Source organism: Petromyzon marinus, chromosome 61 (genome assembly GCF_048934315.1).
Source record: "Petromyzon marinus isolate PM22_M1 ecotype Great Lakes invasive population chromosome 61, UKy_Petmar_22M1.pri1.0, whole genome shotgun sequence".
NCBI lineage: Eukaryota > Metazoa > Chordata > Hyperoartia > Petromyzontiformes > Petromyzontidae > Petromyzon > Petromyzon marinus.
In genome coordinates, this window is record NC_133727.1 from 1,976,729 (window position 1) to 1,998,135 (window position 21,407).

Genomic DNA, 21,407 nt, shown 5'->3' on the forward strand with positions numbered 1-21,407 from the left:
GGGGAGACGTGGGGAGACGTGAGAGAGACACGAGGAGACACGGGGAGACTCTGGGAGACGTGAGAGAGACGCGGGGAGATTGGGGGAGACGCGGGGAGACGTGAAAGAGACACGGGAAGACGTGGAGATAATTGGGGAGACTCGGGGAGACGTGTGGGATGACATGGGGAGACTCTGGGAGACGTGGGAGAGACACGGGGTGACGTGGGGAGACTCTGGGAGAAGTGGGAGAGACACGGGGTGACGTGGGGAGACTCTGGGAGACGCGTGGAGAATGTTTGGTGACACTGTGAGACTCTGCGAGACGCGTGGAGAATGTTTGGTGACACTGTGAGACTCTGGGAGACGCGTGGAGAATGTTTGGTGACATTGTGAGACTCTTCGAGACGCGTGGAGAATGTTTGGTGACACTGTGAGACTCTGCGAGACGCGTGGAGAATGTTTGGTGACACTGTGAGACTCTGCGAGACGCGTGGAGAATGTTTGGTGACACTGTGAGACTCTGCGAGACGCGTGGAGAATGTTTGGTGACACTGTGAGACTCTGCGAGATGCGTGGAGAATGTTTGGTGACACTGTGAGACTCTGCGAGACGCGTGAAGAATGTTTGGTGACACTGTGAGACTCTGGGAGACGCGTGGAGAATGTTTGGTGACACTGTGAGTCTCTGCGAGACGCGTGGAGAATGTTTGGTGACACTGTGAGACTCTTGTAGACGCGTGGAGAATGTTTGGTGACACTGTGATACTCTGCGAGACGCGTGGAGAATGTTTGGTGACACTGTGAGACTCTGCGAGACGCGTGGGGAATGTTTGGTGACACTGTGAGACTCTGCGAGCCGCGTGGAGAATGTTTGGTGACACTGTGAGACTCTGCGAGGCGCGTGGAGAATGTTTGGTGACACTGCGAGGCTCTGGTAGACGCGTGGAGAATGTTTGGTGACACTGTGAGGCTCTGCGAGACGCGTGGAGAATGTTTGGTGACACTGTGAGACTCTGGGAGACGCGTGGGGAATGTTTGGTGACACTGTGAGACTCTGCGAGACGCGTGGAGAATGTTTGGTGACACTGTGAGACTCTGCGAGACGCGTGGAGAATGTTTGGTGACACTGTGAGACTCTGCGAGACGCGTGGAGAATGTTTGGTGACACTGTGAGACTCTGCGAGACGCGTGGAGAATGTTTGGTGACACTGTGAGACTCTGGGAGACGCGTGGAGAATGTTTGGTGACACTGTGAGACTCTGCGAGACGCGTGGAGAATGTTTGGTGACACTGTGAGACTCTGGGAGACGCGTGGAGAATGTTTGGTGACACTGTGAGTCTCTGCGAGACGCGTGGAGAATGTTTGGTGACACTGTCAGACTCTGGTAGACGCGTGGAGAATGTTTGGTGACACTGTGAGACTCTGCGAGACGCGTGGAGAATGTTTGGTGACACTGTGAGACTCTGCGAGACGCGTGAAGAATGTTTGGTGACACTGTGAGACTCTGGGAGACGCGTGGAGAATGTTTGGTGACACTGTGAGTCTCTGCGAGACGCGTGGAGAATGTTTGGTGACACTGTGAGACTCTTGTAGACGCGTGGAGAATGTTTGGTGACACTGTGATACTCTGCGAGACGCGTGGAGAATGTTTGGTGACACTGTGAGACTCTGCGAGACGCGTGGGGAATGTTTGGTGACACTGTGAGACTCTGCGAGCCGCGTGGAGAATGTTTGGTGACACTGTGAGACTCTGCGAGACGCGTGGAGAATGTTTGGTGACACTGCGAGGCTCTGGTAGACGCGTGGAGAATGTTTGGTGACACTGTGAGACTCTGCGAGACGCGTGGAGAATGTTTGGTGACACTGTGAGACTCTGGGAGACGCGTGGGGAATGTTTGGTGACACTGTGAGACTCTGCGAGACGCGTGGAGAATGTTTGGTGACACTGTGAGACTCTGCGAGACGCGTGGAGAATGTTTGGTGACACTGTGAGACTCTGCGAGACGCGTGGAGAATGTTTGGTGACACTGTGAGACTCTGGGAGACGCGTGGAGAATGTTTGGTGACACTGTGAGTCTCTGCGAGACGCGTGGAGAATGTTTGGTGACACTGTCAGACTCTGGTAGACGCGTGGAGAATGTTTGGTGACACTGTGATACTCTGCGAGACGCGTGGAGAATGTTTGGTGACACTGTGAGACTCTGCGAGACGCGTGGGGAATGTTTGGTGACACTGTGAGACTCTGCGAGACGCGTGGAGAATGTTTGGTGACACTGTGAGACTCTGCGAGACGCGTGGAGAATGTTCGGTGACACTGCGAGACTCTGGTAGACGCGTGGAGAATGTTTGGTGACACTGTGAGACTCTGCGAGACGCGTGGAGAATGTTTGGTGACACTGTGAGACTCTGGGAGACGCGTGGGGAATGTTTGGTGACACTGTGAGACTATGCGAGACGCGTGGAGAATGTTTGGTGACACTGTGAGACTCTGCGAGACGCGTGGAGAATGTTTGGTGACACTGTGAGACTCTGCGAGACGCGTGGAGAATGTTTGGTGACACTGTGAGACTCTGGGAGACGCGTGGAGAATGTTTGGTGACACTGTGAGACTCTGGGAGACGCGTGGAGAATGTTTGGTGACACTGTGAGTCTCTGCGAGACGCGTGGAGAATGTTTGGTGACACTGTGAGACTCTGGGAGACGCGTGGAGAATGTTTGGTGACACTGTGAGACTCTGGGAGACGCGTGGAGAATGTTTGGTGACACTGTGAGACTCTGCGAGACGCGTGGAGAATGTTTGGTGACACTGTGAGACTCTGGGAGACGCGTGGAGAATGTTTGGTGACACTGTGAGACTCTGCGAGACGCGTGGAGAATGTTTGGTGACACTGTGAGACTCTGGGAGACGCGTGGAGAATGTTTGGTGACACTGTGAGACTCTGGGAGACGCGTGGAGAATGTTTGGTGACACTGTGAGACTCTGCGAGACGCGTGGAGAATGTTTGGTGACACTGTGAGACTCTGTGAGACGCGTGGAGAATGTTTGGTGACACTGTGAGACTCTGCGAGACGCGTGGAGAATGTTTGGTGACACTGTGAGACTCTGCGAGACGCGTGGAGAATGTTTGGTGACACTGTGAGACTCTGCGAGACGCGTGGAGAATGTTTGGTGACACTGTGAGACTCTGTGAGACGCGTGGAGAATGTTTGGTGACACTGTGAGACTCTTCGAGACACGTGGAGAATGTTTGGTGACACTGTGAGACTCTGCGAGACGCGTGGAGAATGTTTGGTGACACTGTGAGACTCTGCGAGACGCGTGGAGAATGTTTGGTGACACTGTGAGACTCTTCGAGACACGTGGAGAATGTTTGGTGACACTGTGAGACTCTGCGAGACGCGTGGAGAATGTTTGGTGACACTGTGAGACTCTGCGAGACGCGTGGAGAATGTTTGGTGACACTGTGAGACTCTGCGAGACGCGTGGAGAATGTTTGGTGACACTGTGAGACTCTGCGAGACGCGTGGAGAATGTTTGGTGACACTGTGAGACTCTGGGAGACGCGTGGAGAATGTTTGGTGACACTGTGAGACTCTGCGAGACGCGTGGAGAATGTTTGGTGACACTGTGAGACTCTGGGAAACGCATGGAGAATGTTTGGTGACACTGTGAGACTCTGGGAGACGCGTGGAGAATGTTTGGTGACACTGTGAGACTCTGCGAGACGCGTGGAGAATGTTTGGTGACACTGTGAGACTCTGGGAGACGCGTGGAGAATGTTTGGTGACACTGTGAGACTCTGGGAGACGCGTGGAGAATGTTTGGTGACACTGTGAGACTCTGGGAGACGCGTGGAGAATGTTTGGTGACACTGTGAGACTCTGGGAGACGCGTGGAGAATGTTTGGTGACACTGTGAGACTCTGCGAGACGCTTGGAGAATGTTTGGTGACACTGTGAGACTCTGGGAGACGCGTGGAGAATGTTTGGTGACACTGTGAGTCTCTGCGAGACGCGTGGAGAATGTTTGGTGACACTGTGAGACTCTGCGAGACGCGTGGAGAATGTTTGGTGACACTGTGAGACTCTGGGAGACGCGTGGAGAATGTTTGGTGACACTGTGAGACTCTGCGAGACGCGTGGAGAATGTTTGGTGACACTGTGAGACTCTGCGAGACGCGTGGAGAATGTTTGGTGACACTGTGAGGCTCTGGGAGACGCGTGGAGAATGTTTGGTGACACTGTGAGACTCTGGGAGACGCGTGGAGAATGTTTGGTGACACTGTGAGACTCTGGGAGACGCGTGGAGAATGTTTGGTGACACTGTGAGACTGCGAGACGCGTGGAGAATGTTTGGTGACACTGTGAGACTCTGCGAGACGCGTGGAGAATGTTTGGTGACACTGTGAGACTCTGGGAGACGCGTGGAGAATGTTTGGTGACACTGTGAGACTCTGGGAGACGCGTGGAGAATGTTTGGTGACACTGTGAGACTCTGCGAGACGCGTGGAGAATGTTTGGTGACACTGTGAGACTCTGGGAGACGCTTGGAGAATGTTTGGTGACACTGTGAGACTCTGCGAGACGCTTGGAGAATGTTTGGTGACACTGTGAGACTCTGGGAGACGCGTGGAGAATGTTTGGTGACACTGTGAGTCTCTGCGAGACGCGTGGAGAATGTTTGGTGACACTGTGAGACTCTGCGAGACGCGTGGAGAATGTTTGGTGACACTGTGAGACTCTGGGAGACGCGTGGAGAATGTTTGGTGACACTGTGAGACTCTGCGAGACGCGTGGAGAATGTTTGGTGACACTGTGAGACTCTGCGAGACGCGTGGAGAATGTTTGGTGACACTGTGAGACTCTGGGAGACGCGTGGAGAATGTTTGGTGACACTGTGAGACTCTGGGAGACGCGTGGAGAATGTTTGGTGACACTGTGAGACTCTGGGAGACGCGTGGAGAATGTTTGGTGACACTGTGAGACTGCGAGACGCGTGGAGAATGTTTGGTGACACTGTGAGACTCTGCGAGACGCGTGGAGAATGTTTGGTGACACTGTGAGACTCTGGGAGACGCGTGGAGAATGTTTGGTGACACTGTGAGACTCTGGGAGACGCGTGGAGAATGTTTGGTGACACTGTGAGACTCTGGGAGACGCGTGGAGAATGTTTGGTGACACTGTGAGACTCTGCGAGACGCGTGGAGAATGTTTGGTGACACTGTGAGACTCTGCGAGACGCGTGGAGAATGTTTGGTGACACTGTGAGACTCTGCGAGACGCGTGGAGAATGTTTAGTGACACTGTGAGACTCTGGGAGACGCGTGGAGAATGTTTGGTGACACTGTGAGACTCTGGGAGACGCGTGGAGAATGTTTGGTGACACTGTGAGACTCTGCGAGACGCTTGGAGAATGTTTGGTGACACTGAGACTCTGGGAGACGCATGGAGAATGTTTGGTGACACTGTGAGACTCTGGGAGACGCGTGGAGAATGTTTGGTGACACTGTGAGACTCTGCGAGACGCGTGGAGAATGTTTGGTGACACTGTGAGACTCTGCGAGACGCGTGGAGAATGTTTGGTGACACTGTGAGACTCTGCGAGACGCGTGGAGAATGTTTGGTGACGCTGTGAGACTCTGCGAGACGCGTGGAGAATGTTTGGTGACACTGTGAGACTCTGGGAGACGCGTGGAGAATGTTTGGTGACACTGTGAGACTCTGCGAGACGCGTGGAGAATGTTTGGTGACACTGTGAGACTCTGGGAGACGCGTGGAGAATGTTTGGTGACACTGTGAGACTCTGCGAGACGCTTGGAGAATGTTTGGTGACACTGTGAGCTTCTGGGAGACGCGTGGAGAATGTTTGGTGACACTGTGAGACTCTGGGAGACGCGTGGAGAATGTTTGGTGACACTGTGAGACTCTGCGAGACGCGTGGAGAATGTTTGGTGACACTGTGAGACTCTGCGAGACGCGTGGAGAATGTTTGGTGACACTGTGAGACTCTGCGAGATGCGTGGAGAATGTTTTGTGACACTGTGAGACTCTGGGAGACGCGTGGAGAATGTTTGGTGACACTGTGAGACTCTGGGAGACGCGTGGAGAATGTTTGGTGACACTGTGAGACTCTGGGAGACGCGTGGAGAATGTTTGGTGACACTGTGAGACTCTGCGAGACGCGTGGAGAAGGTTTGGTGACACTGTGAGACTCTGCGAGACGCGTGGAGAATGTTAGGTGACACTGTGAGACTCTGCGAGACGCGTGGAGAATGTTTGGTGACACTGTGAGACTCTGGGAGACGCGTGGAGAATGTTTGTTGACACTGTGAGACTCTGGGAGACGCGTGGAGAATGTTTGGTGACACTGTGAGACTCTGCGAGACGCTTGGAGAATGTTTGGTGACACTGTGAGACTCTGGGAGACGCGTGGAGAATGTTTGGTGACACTGTGAGACTCTGGGAGACGCGTGGAGAATGTTTGGTGACACTGTGAGACTCTGCGAGACGCGTGGAGAATGTTTGGTGACACTGTGAGACTCTGCGAGACGCGTGGAGAATGTTTGGTGACACTGTGAGACTCTGGGAGACGCGTGGAGAATGTTTGGTGACACTGTGAGACTCTGCGAGACGCGTGGAGAATGTTTGGTGACACTGTGAGACTCTGCGAGACGCGTGGAGAATGTTTGGTGACACTGTGAGACTCTGGGAGACGCGTGGAGAATGTTTGGTGACACTGTGAGGCTCTGCCAGACGCGTGGAGAATGTTTGGTGACACTGTGAGACTCTGGGAGACGCGTGGAGAATGTTTGGTGACACTGTGAAACTCTGCGAGACGCGTGGACAATGTTTGGTGACACTGTGAGACTCTGCGAGACGCGTGGAGAATGTTTGGTGACACTGTGAGACTCTGCGAGACGCGTGGAGAATGTTTGGTGACACTGTGAGACTCTGCGAGACGTGTGGAGAATGTTTGGTGACACTGTGAGACTCTGTGAGACGCGTGGAGAATGTTTGGTGACACTGTGAGACTCTGCGAGACGCGTGGAGAATGTTTGGTGACACTGAGACTCTGGGAGACGCGTGGAGAATGTTTGGTGACACTGTGAGACTCTGCGAGACGCGTGGAGAATGTTTGGTGACACTGTGAGACTCTGGGAGACGCGTGGAGAATGTTTGGTGACACTGTGAGACTCTGCGAGACGCGTGGAGAATGTTTGGTGACACTGTGAGACTCTGCGAGACGCGTGGAGAATGTTTGGTGACACTGTGAGACTCTGTGAGACGCGTGGAGAATGTTTGGTGACACTGTGAGTCTCTGCGAGACGCGTGGAGAATGTTTGGTGACACTGTGAGACGGCTGCCTGTGCGTGGGTGCGCAGTGGACTGCATGGAGCCGGCGTGCGGAGGCCGAGGGGTCTGCGTGCGGGGGGAGTGCCGCTGCAACGCCGGCTGGGGGGGCCCCTCCTGCTCGCTGCCACGGCCCCCCTGCCCCCACCTCTGCTCGGGCCACGGCTCCAGCGAGGCCGAGAGCGGCGCGTGCGAGTGCGAGCCCGGCTGGACGGGGGCCCAGTGCGAGACCGGTAACGTGCGGGGGGGGGGGGGGGGGTCACGGGGGGGTCACGGGCGGGGTCACGGGGGGGGTCACGACGGTGGGATCACGTGGGGGGGGATCGGGGCGGTTACGGTGGGGGCAGGAGGGTCACGGGGGGGTTCACGGTGGGGGTTACGAAGAGGGGTCACGGGAGGGGTCACGGTGGGGGGGGCGGGGGGGTCACGGGGGGGGTCACGGTGGGGGTCACGGGGGGTCACGGGAGGGGAGGTCACGAGAGAGGGGGGGGGGGGGCTCAGCGTGGATTTTTCTCCTCCGCGTTTCCCCCCAACGTGACGCGTTTAGAACGTTTGGCTGCCGCCGTGAATGTCGACGACGCCGAGGAGCCCCTTGGCGTGCGAGCTGCCGCTAGCGACGGGCCCAGGGAACGCTTCTGAAACCCAGAGGGAGAGAGAGAGAGGGGAGAACTCCGTAGCGGCAGTGGGGTCATACGCGGTGCAGTACAACTACAGCAACAAATAGTCGTAGTTGACACGGGGGTGGCAAGCGGTGAGACGTGGTGAGACACGGACACGCTGAGACACACACACACACACACACGCCCCGCGTGTCGCCCTACGTTGACGCGCACGGGGGAGCCGGCAGGGCCCCGAGTTCGATTCCCGCTCACGGCCACCGACACCGCCGCCGACCGTCAGCGCCGCTCCCGGGCCTCCCCTAGGTCGACTCGGCCTCGAACGAGCGCCCGGCGCGGCGTGCGGCTTAACCGTCGCCACCGGGGAAGACAAAGGCGGCCGGTCGTGGCGCCGGCCACCCACCCCCCCCCCTCTCTCTGCGCGTGCCGTAGAGGAGTGTGCCGAGGAGTGTGGGGAGCACGGCGCCTGCGTGGCCGGCGTCTGCCGCTGCGAGGAGGGCTGGGGGGGGCCGGGGTGCCGCCTCGGGGGGTGCCCGCCGGCGTGCGGCGTCCACGGCACCTGCCGGCACGGGGCGTGCACCTGCGACGAGGGCTGGAGCGGAGACACCTGCACCATAGGTGAGACACCTGCACCATAGGTGAGACACCTGCACCATAGGTGAGACACAGAGTGAGACACCTGCACCATAGGTGAGACACCTGCACCATAGGTGAGACACCTGCACCATAGGTGAGACACCTGCACCATAGGTGAGACACCTGCACCATAGGTGAGACACCTGCACCATAGGTGAGACACAGAGTGAGACACCTGCACCATAGGTGAGACACAGAGTGAGACACCTGCACCATAGGTGAGACACCTGCACCATAGGTGAGACACCTGCACCATAGGTGAGACATAGAGTGAGACACCTGCACCATAGGTGAGACACCTGCACCATAGGTGAGACACAGAGTGAGACACCTGCACCATAGGTGAGACACCTGCACCATAGGTGAGACACAGAGTGAGACACCTGCACCATAGGTGAGACACCTGCACCATAGGTGAGACACCTGCACCATAGGTGAGACACAGAGTGAGACACCTGCACCATAGGTGAGACACCTGCACCATAGGTGAGACACCTGCACCATAGGTGAGACATAGAGTGAGACACCTGCACCATAGGTGAGACACCTGCACCATAGGTGAGACACAGAGTGAGACACCTGCACCATAGGTGAGACACCTGCACCATAGGTGAGACACAGAGTGAGACACCTGCACCATAGGTGAGACACCTGCACCATAGGTGAGACACCTGCACCATAGGTGAGACACCTGCACCATAGGTGAGACACCTGCACCATAGATGAGACACCTGCACCATAGGTGAGACACAGAGTGAGACACCTGCACCATAGGTGAGACACCTGCACCATAGGTGAGACACCTGCACCATAGGTGAGACACCTGCACCATAGGTGAGACACCTGCACCATAGGTGAGACACCTGCACCATAGGTGAGATACCTGCACCATAGGTGAGACACCTGCACCATAGGTGAGACACCTGCACCATAGGTGAGACACAGAGTGGGACACAGAGTGGGACACCTGCACCATAGGTGAGACACCTGCACCATAGGTGAGACACCTGCACCATAGGTGAGACACAGAGTGAGACACCTGCACCATAGGTGAGACACCTGCACCATAGGTGAGACACCTGCACCATAGGTGAGACACCTGCACCATAGGTGAGACACAGAGTGAGACACCTGCACCATAGGTGAGACACCTGCACCATAGGTGAGACACCTGCACCATAGGTGAGACACCTGCACCATAGGTGAGACACAGAGTGAGACACCTGCACCATAGGTGAGACACCTGCACCATAGGTGAGACACCTGCACCATAGGTGAGACACCTGCACCATAGGTGAGACACAGAGTGAGACACAGAGTGAGACACCTGCACCATAGGTGAGACACCTGCACCATAGGTGAGACACCTGCACCATAGGTGAGACACAGAGTGAGACACCTGCACCATAGGTGAGACACCTGCACCATAGGTGAGACACCTGCACCATAGGTGAGACACAGAGTGAGACACAGGTGGGACACCTCCATCATAGGTGAGACACAGAGTGAGACACCTGCACCATAGGTGAGACACCTGCACCATAGGTGAGACACCTGCACCATAGGTGAGACACCTGCACCATAGGTGAGACACAGAGTGAGACACCTGCACCATAGGTGAGACACCTGCACCATAGGTGAGACACCTGCACCATAGGTGAGACACAGAGTGAGACGCAGGTGGGACACCTCCATCATAGATGAGACACAGAGTGAGACACCTGCACCATAGGTGAGACACCTGCACCATAGGTGAGACACCTGCACCATAGGTGAGACACCTGCACCATAGGTGAGACACCTGCACCATAGGTGAGACACCTGCACCATAGGTGAGACACAGAGTGAGACACAGAGTGAGACACCTGCACCATAGGTGAGACACCTGCACCATAGGTGAGACACCTGCACCATAGGTGAGACACAGAGTGAGACACAGAGTGAGACACCTGCACCATAGGTGAGACACCTGCACCATAGGTGAGACACCTGCACCATAGGTGAGACACCTGCACCATAGGTGAGACACAGAGTGAGACACCTGCACCATAGGTGAGACACCTGCACCATAGGTGAGACACCTGCACCATAGGTGAGACACAGAGTGAGACACCTGCAACATAGGTGAGACACCTGCACCATAGGTGAGACACCTGCACCATAGGTGAGACACCTGCACCATAGGTGAGACACAGAGTGAGACACCTGCACCATAGGTGAGACACCTGCACCATAGGTGAGACACCTGCACCATAGGTGAGACACCTGCACCATAGGTGAGACACAGAGTGAGACACAGAGTGAGACACCTGCACCATAGGTGAGACACCTGCACCATAGGTGAGACACCTGCACCATAGGTGAGACACAGAGTGAGACACCTGCACCATAGGTGAGACACCTGCACCATAGGTGAGACACCTGCACCATAGGTGAGACACAGAGTGAGACACAGGTGGGACACCTCCATCATAGGTGAGACACAGAGTGAGACACCTGCACCATAGGTGAGACACCTGCACCATAGGTGAGACACCTGCACCATAGGTGAGACACCTGCACCATAGGTGAGACACAGAGTGAGACACCTGCACCATAGGTGAGACACCTGCACCATAGGTGAGACACCTGCACCATAGGTGAGACACAGAGTGAGACGCAGGTGGGACACCTCCATCATAGATGAGACACAGAGTGAGACACCTGCACCATAGGTGAGACACCTGCACCATAGGTGAGACACCTGCACCATAGGTGAGACACCTGCACCATAGGTGAGACACCTGCACCATAGGTGAGACACCTGCACCATAGGTGAGACACAGAGTGAGACACAGAGTGAGACACCTGCACCATAGGTGAGACACCTGCACCATAGGTGAGACACCTGCACCATAGGTGAGACACAGAGTGAGACACAGAGTGAGACACCTGCACCATAGGTGAGACACCTGCACCATAGGTGAGACACCTGCACCATAGGTGAGACACCTGCACCATAGGTGAGACACAGAGTGAGACACCTGCACCATAGGTGAGACACCTGCACCATAGGTGAGACACCTGCACCATAGGTGAGACACAGAGTGAGACACCTGCACCATAGGTGAGACACCTGCACCATAGGTGAGACACCTGCACCATAGGTGAGACACCTGCACCATAGGTGAGACACCTGCACCATAGGTGAGACACCTGCACCATAGGTGAGACACAGAGTGAGACACCTGCACCATAGGTGAGACACCTGCACCATAGGTGAGACACCTGCACCATAGGTGAGACATCTGCACCATAGGTGAGACACCTGCAGCATAGGTGAGACACCTGCACCATAGGTGAGACACCTGCACCATAGGTGAGACACAGAGTGAGACACCTGCACCATAGGTGAGACACAGAGTGAGACACCTGCACCATAGGTGAGACACCTGCACCATAGGTGAGAAACAGAGTGAGACACAGAGTGAGACACCTGCACCATAGGTGAGACACCTGCACCATAGGTGAGACACAGAGTGAGACACCTGCACCATAGGTGAGACACCTGCACCATAGGTGAGACACAGAGTGAGACACAGAGTGAGACACCTGCACCATAGGTGAGACACAGAGTGAGACACAGGTGGGACACCTGCACCATAGGTGAGACACCTGCACCATAGGTGAGACACAGAGTGAGACACAGAGTGAGACACCTGCACCATAGGTGAGACACCTGCACCATAGGTGAGACACAGAGTGAGACACAGAGTGAGACACCTGCACCATAGGTGAGACACCTGCACCATAGGTGAGACACAGAGTGAGACACAGAGTGAGACACCTGCACCATAGGTGAGACACCTGCACCATAGGTGAGACACAGAGTGAGACACAGAGTGAGACACCTGCACCATAGGTGAGACACCTGCACCATAGGTGAGACACAGAGTGAGACACAGAGTGAGACACCTGCACCATAGGTGAGACACCTGCACCATAGGTGAGACACAGAGTGAGACACAGGTGGGACACCTGCACCATAGGTGAGACACCTGCACCATAGGTGAGACACCTGCACCATAGGTGAGACACAGAGTGAGACACCTGCACCATAGGTGAGACACCTGCACCATAGGTGAGACACCTGCACCATAGGTGAGACACCTGCACCATAGGTGAGACACCTGCACCATAGGTGAGACACAGAGTGAGACACCTGCACCATAGGTGAGACACCTGCACCATAGGTGAGACACCTGCACCATAGGTGAGACACCTGCACCATAGGTGAGACACAGAGTGAGACACCTGCACCATAGGTGAGACACCTGCACCATAGGTGAGACACCTGCACCATAGGTGAGACACCTGCACCATAGGTGAGACACCTGCAGCATAGGTGAGACACCTGCACCATAGGTGAGACACCTGCACCATAGGTGATACACAGAGTGAGACACCTGCACCATAGGTGAGACACAGAGTGAGACACCTGCACCATAGGTGAGACACCTGCACCATAGGTGAGACACAGAGTGAGACACAGAGTGAGACACCTGCACCATAGGTGAGACACCTGCACCATAGGTGAGACACAGAGTGAGACACCTGCACCATAGGTGAGACACCTGCACCATAGGTGAGACACAGAGTGAGACACAGAGTGAGACACCTGCACCATAGGTGAGACACAGAGTGAGACACAGGTGGGACACCTGCACCATAGGTGAGACACCTGCACCATAGGTGAGACACAGAGTGAGACACAGAGTGAGACACCTGCACCATAGGTGAGACACCTGCACCATAGGTGAGACACAGAGTGAGACACAGAGTGAGACACCTGCACCATAGTTGAGACACCTGCACCATAGGTGAGACACAGAGTGAGACACAGAGTGAGACACCTGCACCATAGGTGAGACACCTGCACCATAGGTGAGACACAGAGTGAGACACAGAGTGAGACACCTGCACCATAGGTGAGACACCTGCACCATAGGTGAGACACAGAGTGAGACACAGAGTGAGACACCTGCACCATAGGTGAGACACCTGCACCATAGGTGAGACACAGAGTGAGACACAGGTGGGACACCTGCACCATAGGTGAGACACCTGCACCATAGGTGAGACACAGAGTGAGACACAGAGTGAGACACCTGCACCATAGGTGAGACACAGAGTGAGACACCTGCACCATAGGTGAGACACCTGCACCATAGGTGAGACACCTGCACCATAGGTGAGACACCTGCACCATAGGTGAGACACAGAGTGAGACACCTGCACCATAGGTGAGACACCTGCACCATAGGTGAGACACCTGCACCATAGGTGAGACACCTGCACCATAGGTGAGACACCTGCACCATAGGTGAGACACCTGCACCATAGGTGATACACAGAGTGAGACACCTGCACCATAGGTGAGACACAGAGTGAGACACCTGCACCATAGGTGAGACACCTGCACCATAGGTGAGACACAGAGTGAGACACAGAGTGAGACACCTGCACCATAGGTGAGACACCTGCACCATAGGTGAGACACAGAGTGAGACACCTGCACCATAGGTGAGACACCTGCACCATAGGTGAGACACAGAGTGAGACACAGAGTGAGACACCTGCACCATAGGTGAGACACAGAGTGAGACACAGGTGGGACACCTGCACCATAGGTGAGACACCTGCACCATAGGTGAGACACAGAGTGAGACACAGAGTGAGACACCTGCACCATAGGTGAGACACCTGCACCATAGGTGAGACACAGAGTGAGACACAGAGTGAGACACCTGCACCATAGGTGAGACACCTGCACCATAGGTGAGACACAGAGTGAGACACAGAGTGAGACACCTGCACCATAGGTGAGACACCTGCACCATAGGTGAGACACAGAGTGAGACACAGAGTGAGACACCTGCACCATAGGTGAGACACCTGCACCATAGGTGAGACACAGAGTGAGACACAGAGTGAGACACCTGCACCATAGGTGAGACACCTGCACCATAGGTGAGACACAGAGTGAGACGCAGGTGGGACACCTGCACCATAGGTGAGACACCTGCACCATAGGTGAGACACAGAGTGAGACACAGAGTGAGACACCTGCACCATAGGTGAGACACAGAGTGAGACACCTGCACCATAGGTGAGACACCTGCACCATAGGTGAGACACCTGCACCATAGGTGAGACACAGAGTGAGACACCTGCACCATAGGTGAGACACCTGCACCATAGGTGAGACACAGAGTGAGACACAGAGTGAGACACCTGCACCATAGGTGAGACACCTGCACCATAGGTGAGACACAGAGTGAGACACAGGTGGGACACCTGCACCATAGGTGAGACACCTGCACCATAGGTGAGACACAGAGTGAGACACAGAGTGAGACACCTGCACCATAGGTGAGACACAGAGTGAGACACCTGCACCATAGGTGAGACACCTGCACCATAGGTGAGACACAGAGTGAGACACCTGCACCATAGGTGAGACACCTGCACCATAGGTGAGACACAGAGTGAGACACAGAGTGAGACACCTGCACCATAGGTGAGACACAGAGTGAGACACAGGTGGGACACCTGCACCATAGGTGAGACACCTGCACCATAGGTGAGACACAGAGTGAGACACAGAGTGAGACACCTGCACCATAGGTGAGACACCTGCACCATAGGTGAGACACAGAGTGAGACACAGAGTGAGACACCTGCACCATAGGTGAGACACCTGCACCATAGGTGAGACACAGAGTGAGACACAGAGTGAGACACCTGCACCATAGGTGAGACACCTGCACCATAGGTGAGACACAGAGTGAGACACAGAGTGAGACACCTGCACCATAGGTGAGACACCTGCACCATAGGTGAGACACAGAGTGAGACACAGAGTGAGACACCTGCACCATAGGTGAGACACCTGCACCATAGGTGAGACACAGAGTGAGACACAGGTGGGACACCTGCACCATAGGTGAGACACCTGCACCATAGGTGAGACACAGAGTGAGACACAGAGTGAGACACCTGCACCATAGGTGAGACACAGAGTGAGACACCTGCACCATAGGTGAGACACCTGCACCATAGGTGAGACACCTGCACCATAGGTGAGACACCTGCACCATAGGTGAGACACCTGCACCATAGGTGAGACACCTGCCCCATAGGTGAGACACCTGCACCATAGGTGAGACACCTGCACCATAGGTGAGACACAGAGTGAGACACCTGCACCATAGGTGAGACACAGAGTGAGACACCTGCACCATAGGTGAGACACCTGCACCATAGGTGAGACACCTGCACCATAGGTGAGACACAGAGTGAGACACAGAGTGAGACACCTGCACCATAGGTGAGACACCTGCACCATAGGTGAGACACAGAGTGAGACACCTGCACCATAGGTGAGACACCTGCACCATAGGTGAGACACAGAGTGAGACACAGAGTGAGACACCTGCACCATAGGTGAGACACAGAGTGAGACACAGGTGGGACACCTGCACCATAGGTGAGACACCTGCACCAAAGGTGAGACACAGAGTGAGACACAGAGTGAGACACCTGCACCATAGGTGAGACACCTGCACCATAGGTGAGACACAGAGTGAGACACAGAGTGAGACACCTGCACCATAGGTGAGACACCTGCACCATAGGTGAGACACAGAGTGAGACACAGAGTGAGACACCTGCACCATAGGTGAGACACCTGCACCATAGGTGAGACACAGAGTGAGACACAGAGTGAGACACCTGCACCATAGGTGAGACACCTGCACCATAGGTGAGACACAGAGTGAGACACAGAGTGAGACACCTGCACCATGGGTGAGACACCTGCACCATAGGTGAGACACAGAGTGAGACACAGGTGGGACACCTGCACCATAGGTGAGACACCTGCACCATAGGTGAGACACAGAGTGAGACACAGAGTGAGACACCTGCACCATAGGTGAGACACCTGCACCATAGGTGAGACACAGAGTGAGACACAGGTGGGACACCTGCACCATAGGTGAGACACCTGCACCATAGGTGAGACACAGAGTGAGACACAGAGTGGAGACACCTGCACCATAGGTGAGACACAGAGTGAGACATCTGCACCATAGGTGAGACACAGAGTGAGACACCTGCACCATAGGTGAGACACAGAGTGGGACACCTGCACCATAGGTGAGACACAGAGTGGGACACCTCCATCGTAGGTGAGACACAGAGTGGGACACCTGTACCATAGGTGAGACACAGAGTGGGACACCTGCACCATAGGTGAGACACAAAGTGAGACACAGGTGAGACACCTGCACCATAGGTGAGACACAGGTGAGACACCTCCATCATAGGTGAGACACAGGTGAGACACCTCCATCATAGGTGAGACACAGAGTGAGACACCTGCACCATAGGTGAGACACAGAGTGGGACACAGGTGAGACACCTCCATCATAGGTGAGACACAGAGTGAGACACCTGCACCATAGGTGAGACACAGAGTGAGACACCTGCACCATAGGTGAGACACAGAGTGAGACACCTGCACCATCGGTGAGACACAGAGTGAGACACCTGCACCATAGGTGAGACACAGATTGAGACACCTCCATCGTATGTGAGACACAGGTGAGACACCTGCACCATAGGTGAGACACAGAGTGAGACACCTGCACCATAGGTGAGACACAGGTGGGACACAGAGTGAGACACCTGTACCATAGGTGAGACACAGGTGAGACACCTCCATCATAGGTGAGACACAGAGTGAGACATCTGCACCATAGGTGAGACACAGGTGAGACACCTCCATCATAGGTGAGACACAGAGTGAGACACCTGTACCATAGGTGAGACACAGGTGAGACACCTCCATCATAGGTGAGACACAGAGTGAGACACCTGCACCATAGGTGAGACACAGAGTGAGACACCTGCACCATAGGTGAGACACAGGTGGGACACCTCCATCGTAGGTGAGACAGAGTGAGACACCTGCACCATAGGTGAGACACAGAGTGAGACACCTGCACCATAGGTGAGACACAGAGTGAGACACCTCCATCGTAGGTGAGACACAGAGTGAGACACCTCCATCGTAGGTGAGACACAGGTGAGACACCTGCACCATAGGTGAGACACAGAGTGAGACACCTGCACCATAGGTGAGACACAGAGTGAGACACAGAGTGAGACACCTGCACCATAGGTGAGACACAGAGTGAGACACCTCCATCATAGGTGAGACACCTGCACCATAGGTGAGACACAGGTGAGACACCTGCACCATAGGTGAGACACAGCGTGGGACACCTCCATCATAGGTGAGACACAGAGTGAGACACCTGCACCATAGGTGAGACACAGAGTGAGACACCTGCACCATAGGTGAGACACAGGTAAGACACCTCCATCATAGGTGAGACACAGGTGGGACACCTCCATCATAAGTGAGACACAGAGTGGGACACCTGCACCATAGGTGAGACATAGAGTGAGACACCTCCATCATAGGTGAGACAGAGTGAGACACCTGCACCATAGGTGAGACACAGGTGGGACACCTGCACCATAGGTGAGACACAGAGTGGGACACCTCCATCGTAGGTGAGACACAGGTGAGACACCTGTATCATAGGTGAGGCACAGAGTGGGACACCTCCATCATAGGTGAGGCACAGAGTGAGACACCTGCACCATAGGTGAGACACAGAGTGAGACACCTGCACCATAGGTGAGACACAGGTGGGACACCTCCATCGTAGGTGAGACAGAGTGAGACACCTGCACCATAGGTGAGACACAGAGTGAGACACCTGCACCATAGGTGAGACACAGGTGAGACGCCTCCATCATAGGTGAGACGCAGAGTGGGACACCTCCATCGTAGGTGAGATGCAGAGTGAGACACCTCCATAGGTGAGACACAGAGTGAGACACCTCCATCGTAGGTGAGACAGAGTGAGACACCTGCACCATAGGTGAGACACAGGTGAAACACCTGCACCATAGGTGAGACACAGAGTGAGACACCTGCACCATAGGTGAGACACAGAGTGAGACACCTGCACCATAGGTGAGACACAGAGTGAGACACCTGCACCATAGGTGAGACACAGAGTGAGACACCTCCATCGTAGGTGAGACACAGAGTGAGACACCTCCATCGTAGGTGAGACACAGAGTGAGACACCTCCATCGTAGGTGAGACACAGGTGAGACACCTGCACCATAGGTGAGACACAGAGTGAGACACCTGCACCATAGGTGAGACACAGAGTGAGACACCTGCACCATAGGTGAGACACAGAGTGAGACACCTCCATCGCAGGTGAGACACAGAGTGGGACACCACTATCATAGGTGAGAGACAGGTGAGACACTTGCAGCATAGGTGAGACACAGGTGAGACACCTCCATCATAGGTGAGACACAGAGTGAGACACCTGCACCATAGATGAGACACAGAGTGAGACACACAGTGAGACACCTCCATCATAGGTGAGACACCTGCACCATAGGTGAGACACAGAGTGGGACACCTCCATCATAGGTGAGACACAGAGTGAGACACCTGCACCATAGGTGAGACACAGAGTGGGACACCTCCATCATAGGTGAGACACAGGTGAGACACCTGCACCATAGGTGAGACAGAGTGAGACACCTGCACCATAGGTGAGACACAGAGTGAAGCACCTACACCATAGGTGAGACACAGGTGAGACACCTGCACCATAGGTGAGACAGAGTGAGACACCTGCACCATAGGTGAGACACAGAGTGAGACACCTGCACCATAGGTGAGACACAGGTAAGACACCTCCATCATAGGTGAGACAGGTGGGACACCTCCATCATAGGTGAGACACAGAGTGGGACACCTGCACCATAGGTGAGACACAGAGTGAGACACCTCCATCATAGGTGAGACACAGGTGAGACACCTGCATCATGGGTGAGACACAGGTGAGACACCTCCATCATAGGTGAGACACAGAGTGAGACACCTGCACCATAGGTGAGACACAGAGTGAAACACCTCCATCAAAGGTGAGACAGAGTGAGACACCTGCACCATAGGTGAGACACAGGTGAGACACCTGCACCATAGGTGAGACACAGGTGGGACACCTCCATCATAGGTGAGACACAGAGTGGGACACCTCCATCGTAGGTGAGACACAGAGTGAGACACCTGCACCATAGGTGAGACACAGAGTGGGACACCTCCATCATAGGTGAGACACAGTTGGGACACCTCCATCATAGGTGAGGCACAGGTGAGACACCTGCACCATAGGTGAGACACTGAGTGGGACACCTCCATCATAGGTGAGACACAGAGTGGGACACCTCCATCGTAGGTGAGACACAGAGTGAGACACCTGCACCATAGGTGAGACACTGAGTGGGACACCTGCACCATAGGTGAGACACTGAGTGGGACACCTCCATCGTAGGTGAGACACAGAGTGAGACACCTGCACCATAGGTGAGACACAGTTGGGACACCTCCATCGTAGGTGAGACACAGAGTGGGACACCTCCATCATAGGTGAGACACAGGTGGGAGACCAGCTTGGGGGGGGGGGGGGGGGGGGCTACGCTCAAAGTCACCGCTCGCCAATTCACCTGTGCGCACCGGTGCCTGTGTGCGTGTCTCCCCAGCCTACTACATGGACAACGTGGTGAAAGGTGAGGCCCGCTCTCACGCGATGGCACCCGGCACAGCCTCCCGTGCCCGCCAACCGATGTGGCGGGCACGGGAGGCTCTCGTTCGCAACTCGCCTCGCCCCCTCGCCAACCTGCTCCACCTTCAGGCCCCGCGAGGGGCACCTCGGGTTCGGCGAGCGACAGCCTCGCGTCCCCCGCGTCTCCCCACCCCCACCCGTCCCCCCCCCCCCCCCCGCATCTCCCCACCCCCACCCTTCCCCCCCCCCGTGTCTCCCCACGCACCCCCCCGCGTCCCCCACGCCCCCCCCCCGCGTCCCCCCACGAGCCCCCCCCCCCCCCGCGTCTCCTCACGCCGCCCCCCCCGTGTCTCACAGCAGCAGCGAAACGACGACTCGCGCTGCACGTTGTTGTTGTGGTGGTGGTTGTTGTCGTCATTGCTGCTGTTGTTGTTGTGGTTGTTGTAGTGGTTGTTGTTGTCATTGCTGCTGTTGTTGTTGTGGTAGTTGTGGTGGTTGTAGTGGTTGTTGTCGTCATTGCTGTTGCTGCTGCTGCTGTTGTTGTTGTTGTGGTGGTGGTTGTTGTCGTCATTGCTGCTGTTGTTGTTGTGGTTGTTGTAGTGGTTGTTGTTGTCATTGCTGCTGTTGTTGTTGTGGTAGTTGTGGTGGTTGTAGTGGTTGTTGTCGTCATTGCTGTTGCTGCTGCTGCTGTTGTTGTTGTTGTTGTGGTGGTGGTTGTGGTGGTGGTTGTCGTCATTGCTGCTGTTGTTGTTGTTGTGGTGGTGGTTGTCGTCATTGCTGTTGTTGTTGTTGTGGTTGTTGTCGTCATTGCTGCTGTTGTTGTTGTTGTGGTTGTTGTTGTGGTTGTTGTCGTCATTGCTGCTGTTGTTGTTGTTGTTGTGGTTGTTGTGGTGGTTGTTGTCGTCATTGCTGCTGTTGTTGTTGTTGTGGTTGTTGTGGTTGTTGTGGTGGTTGTTGTCGTCATTGCTGCTGCTGTTGTTGTTGTTGTGGTGGTTGTGGTGGTTGTTGTGGTTGTCGTCATTGCTGCTGTTGCTGTTGTTGTTGTTGTGGTGGTTGTGGTGGTTGTTGTCGTCATTGCTGCTGTTGTTGTTGTGGTGGTTGTGGTGGTTGT

At 55.0% G+C, this 21,407-nt stretch overlaps 1 protein-coding gene across 1 annotated transcript in view; it reads left to right on the top strand.

Annotated features, from left to right (window-relative positions):
• The window catches only part of LOC116955695 (uncharacterized), a 97,256-nt gene that overhangs the window by 62,601 nt on the left and 13,248 nt on the right, over nt 1-21,407 (top strand). Inside the window, exons 11-13 of the mRNA XM_076053383.1 lie at nt 7,365-7,565; nt 8,382-8,567; nt 20,274-20,300. Of these exons, the coding sequence (XP_075909498.1) occupies nt 7,365-7,565; nt 8,382-8,567; nt 20,274-20,300 (414 nt within the window). The remainder of the gene's footprint in view (nt 1-7,364; nt 7,566-8,381; nt 8,568-20,273; nt 20,301-21,407) is intronic.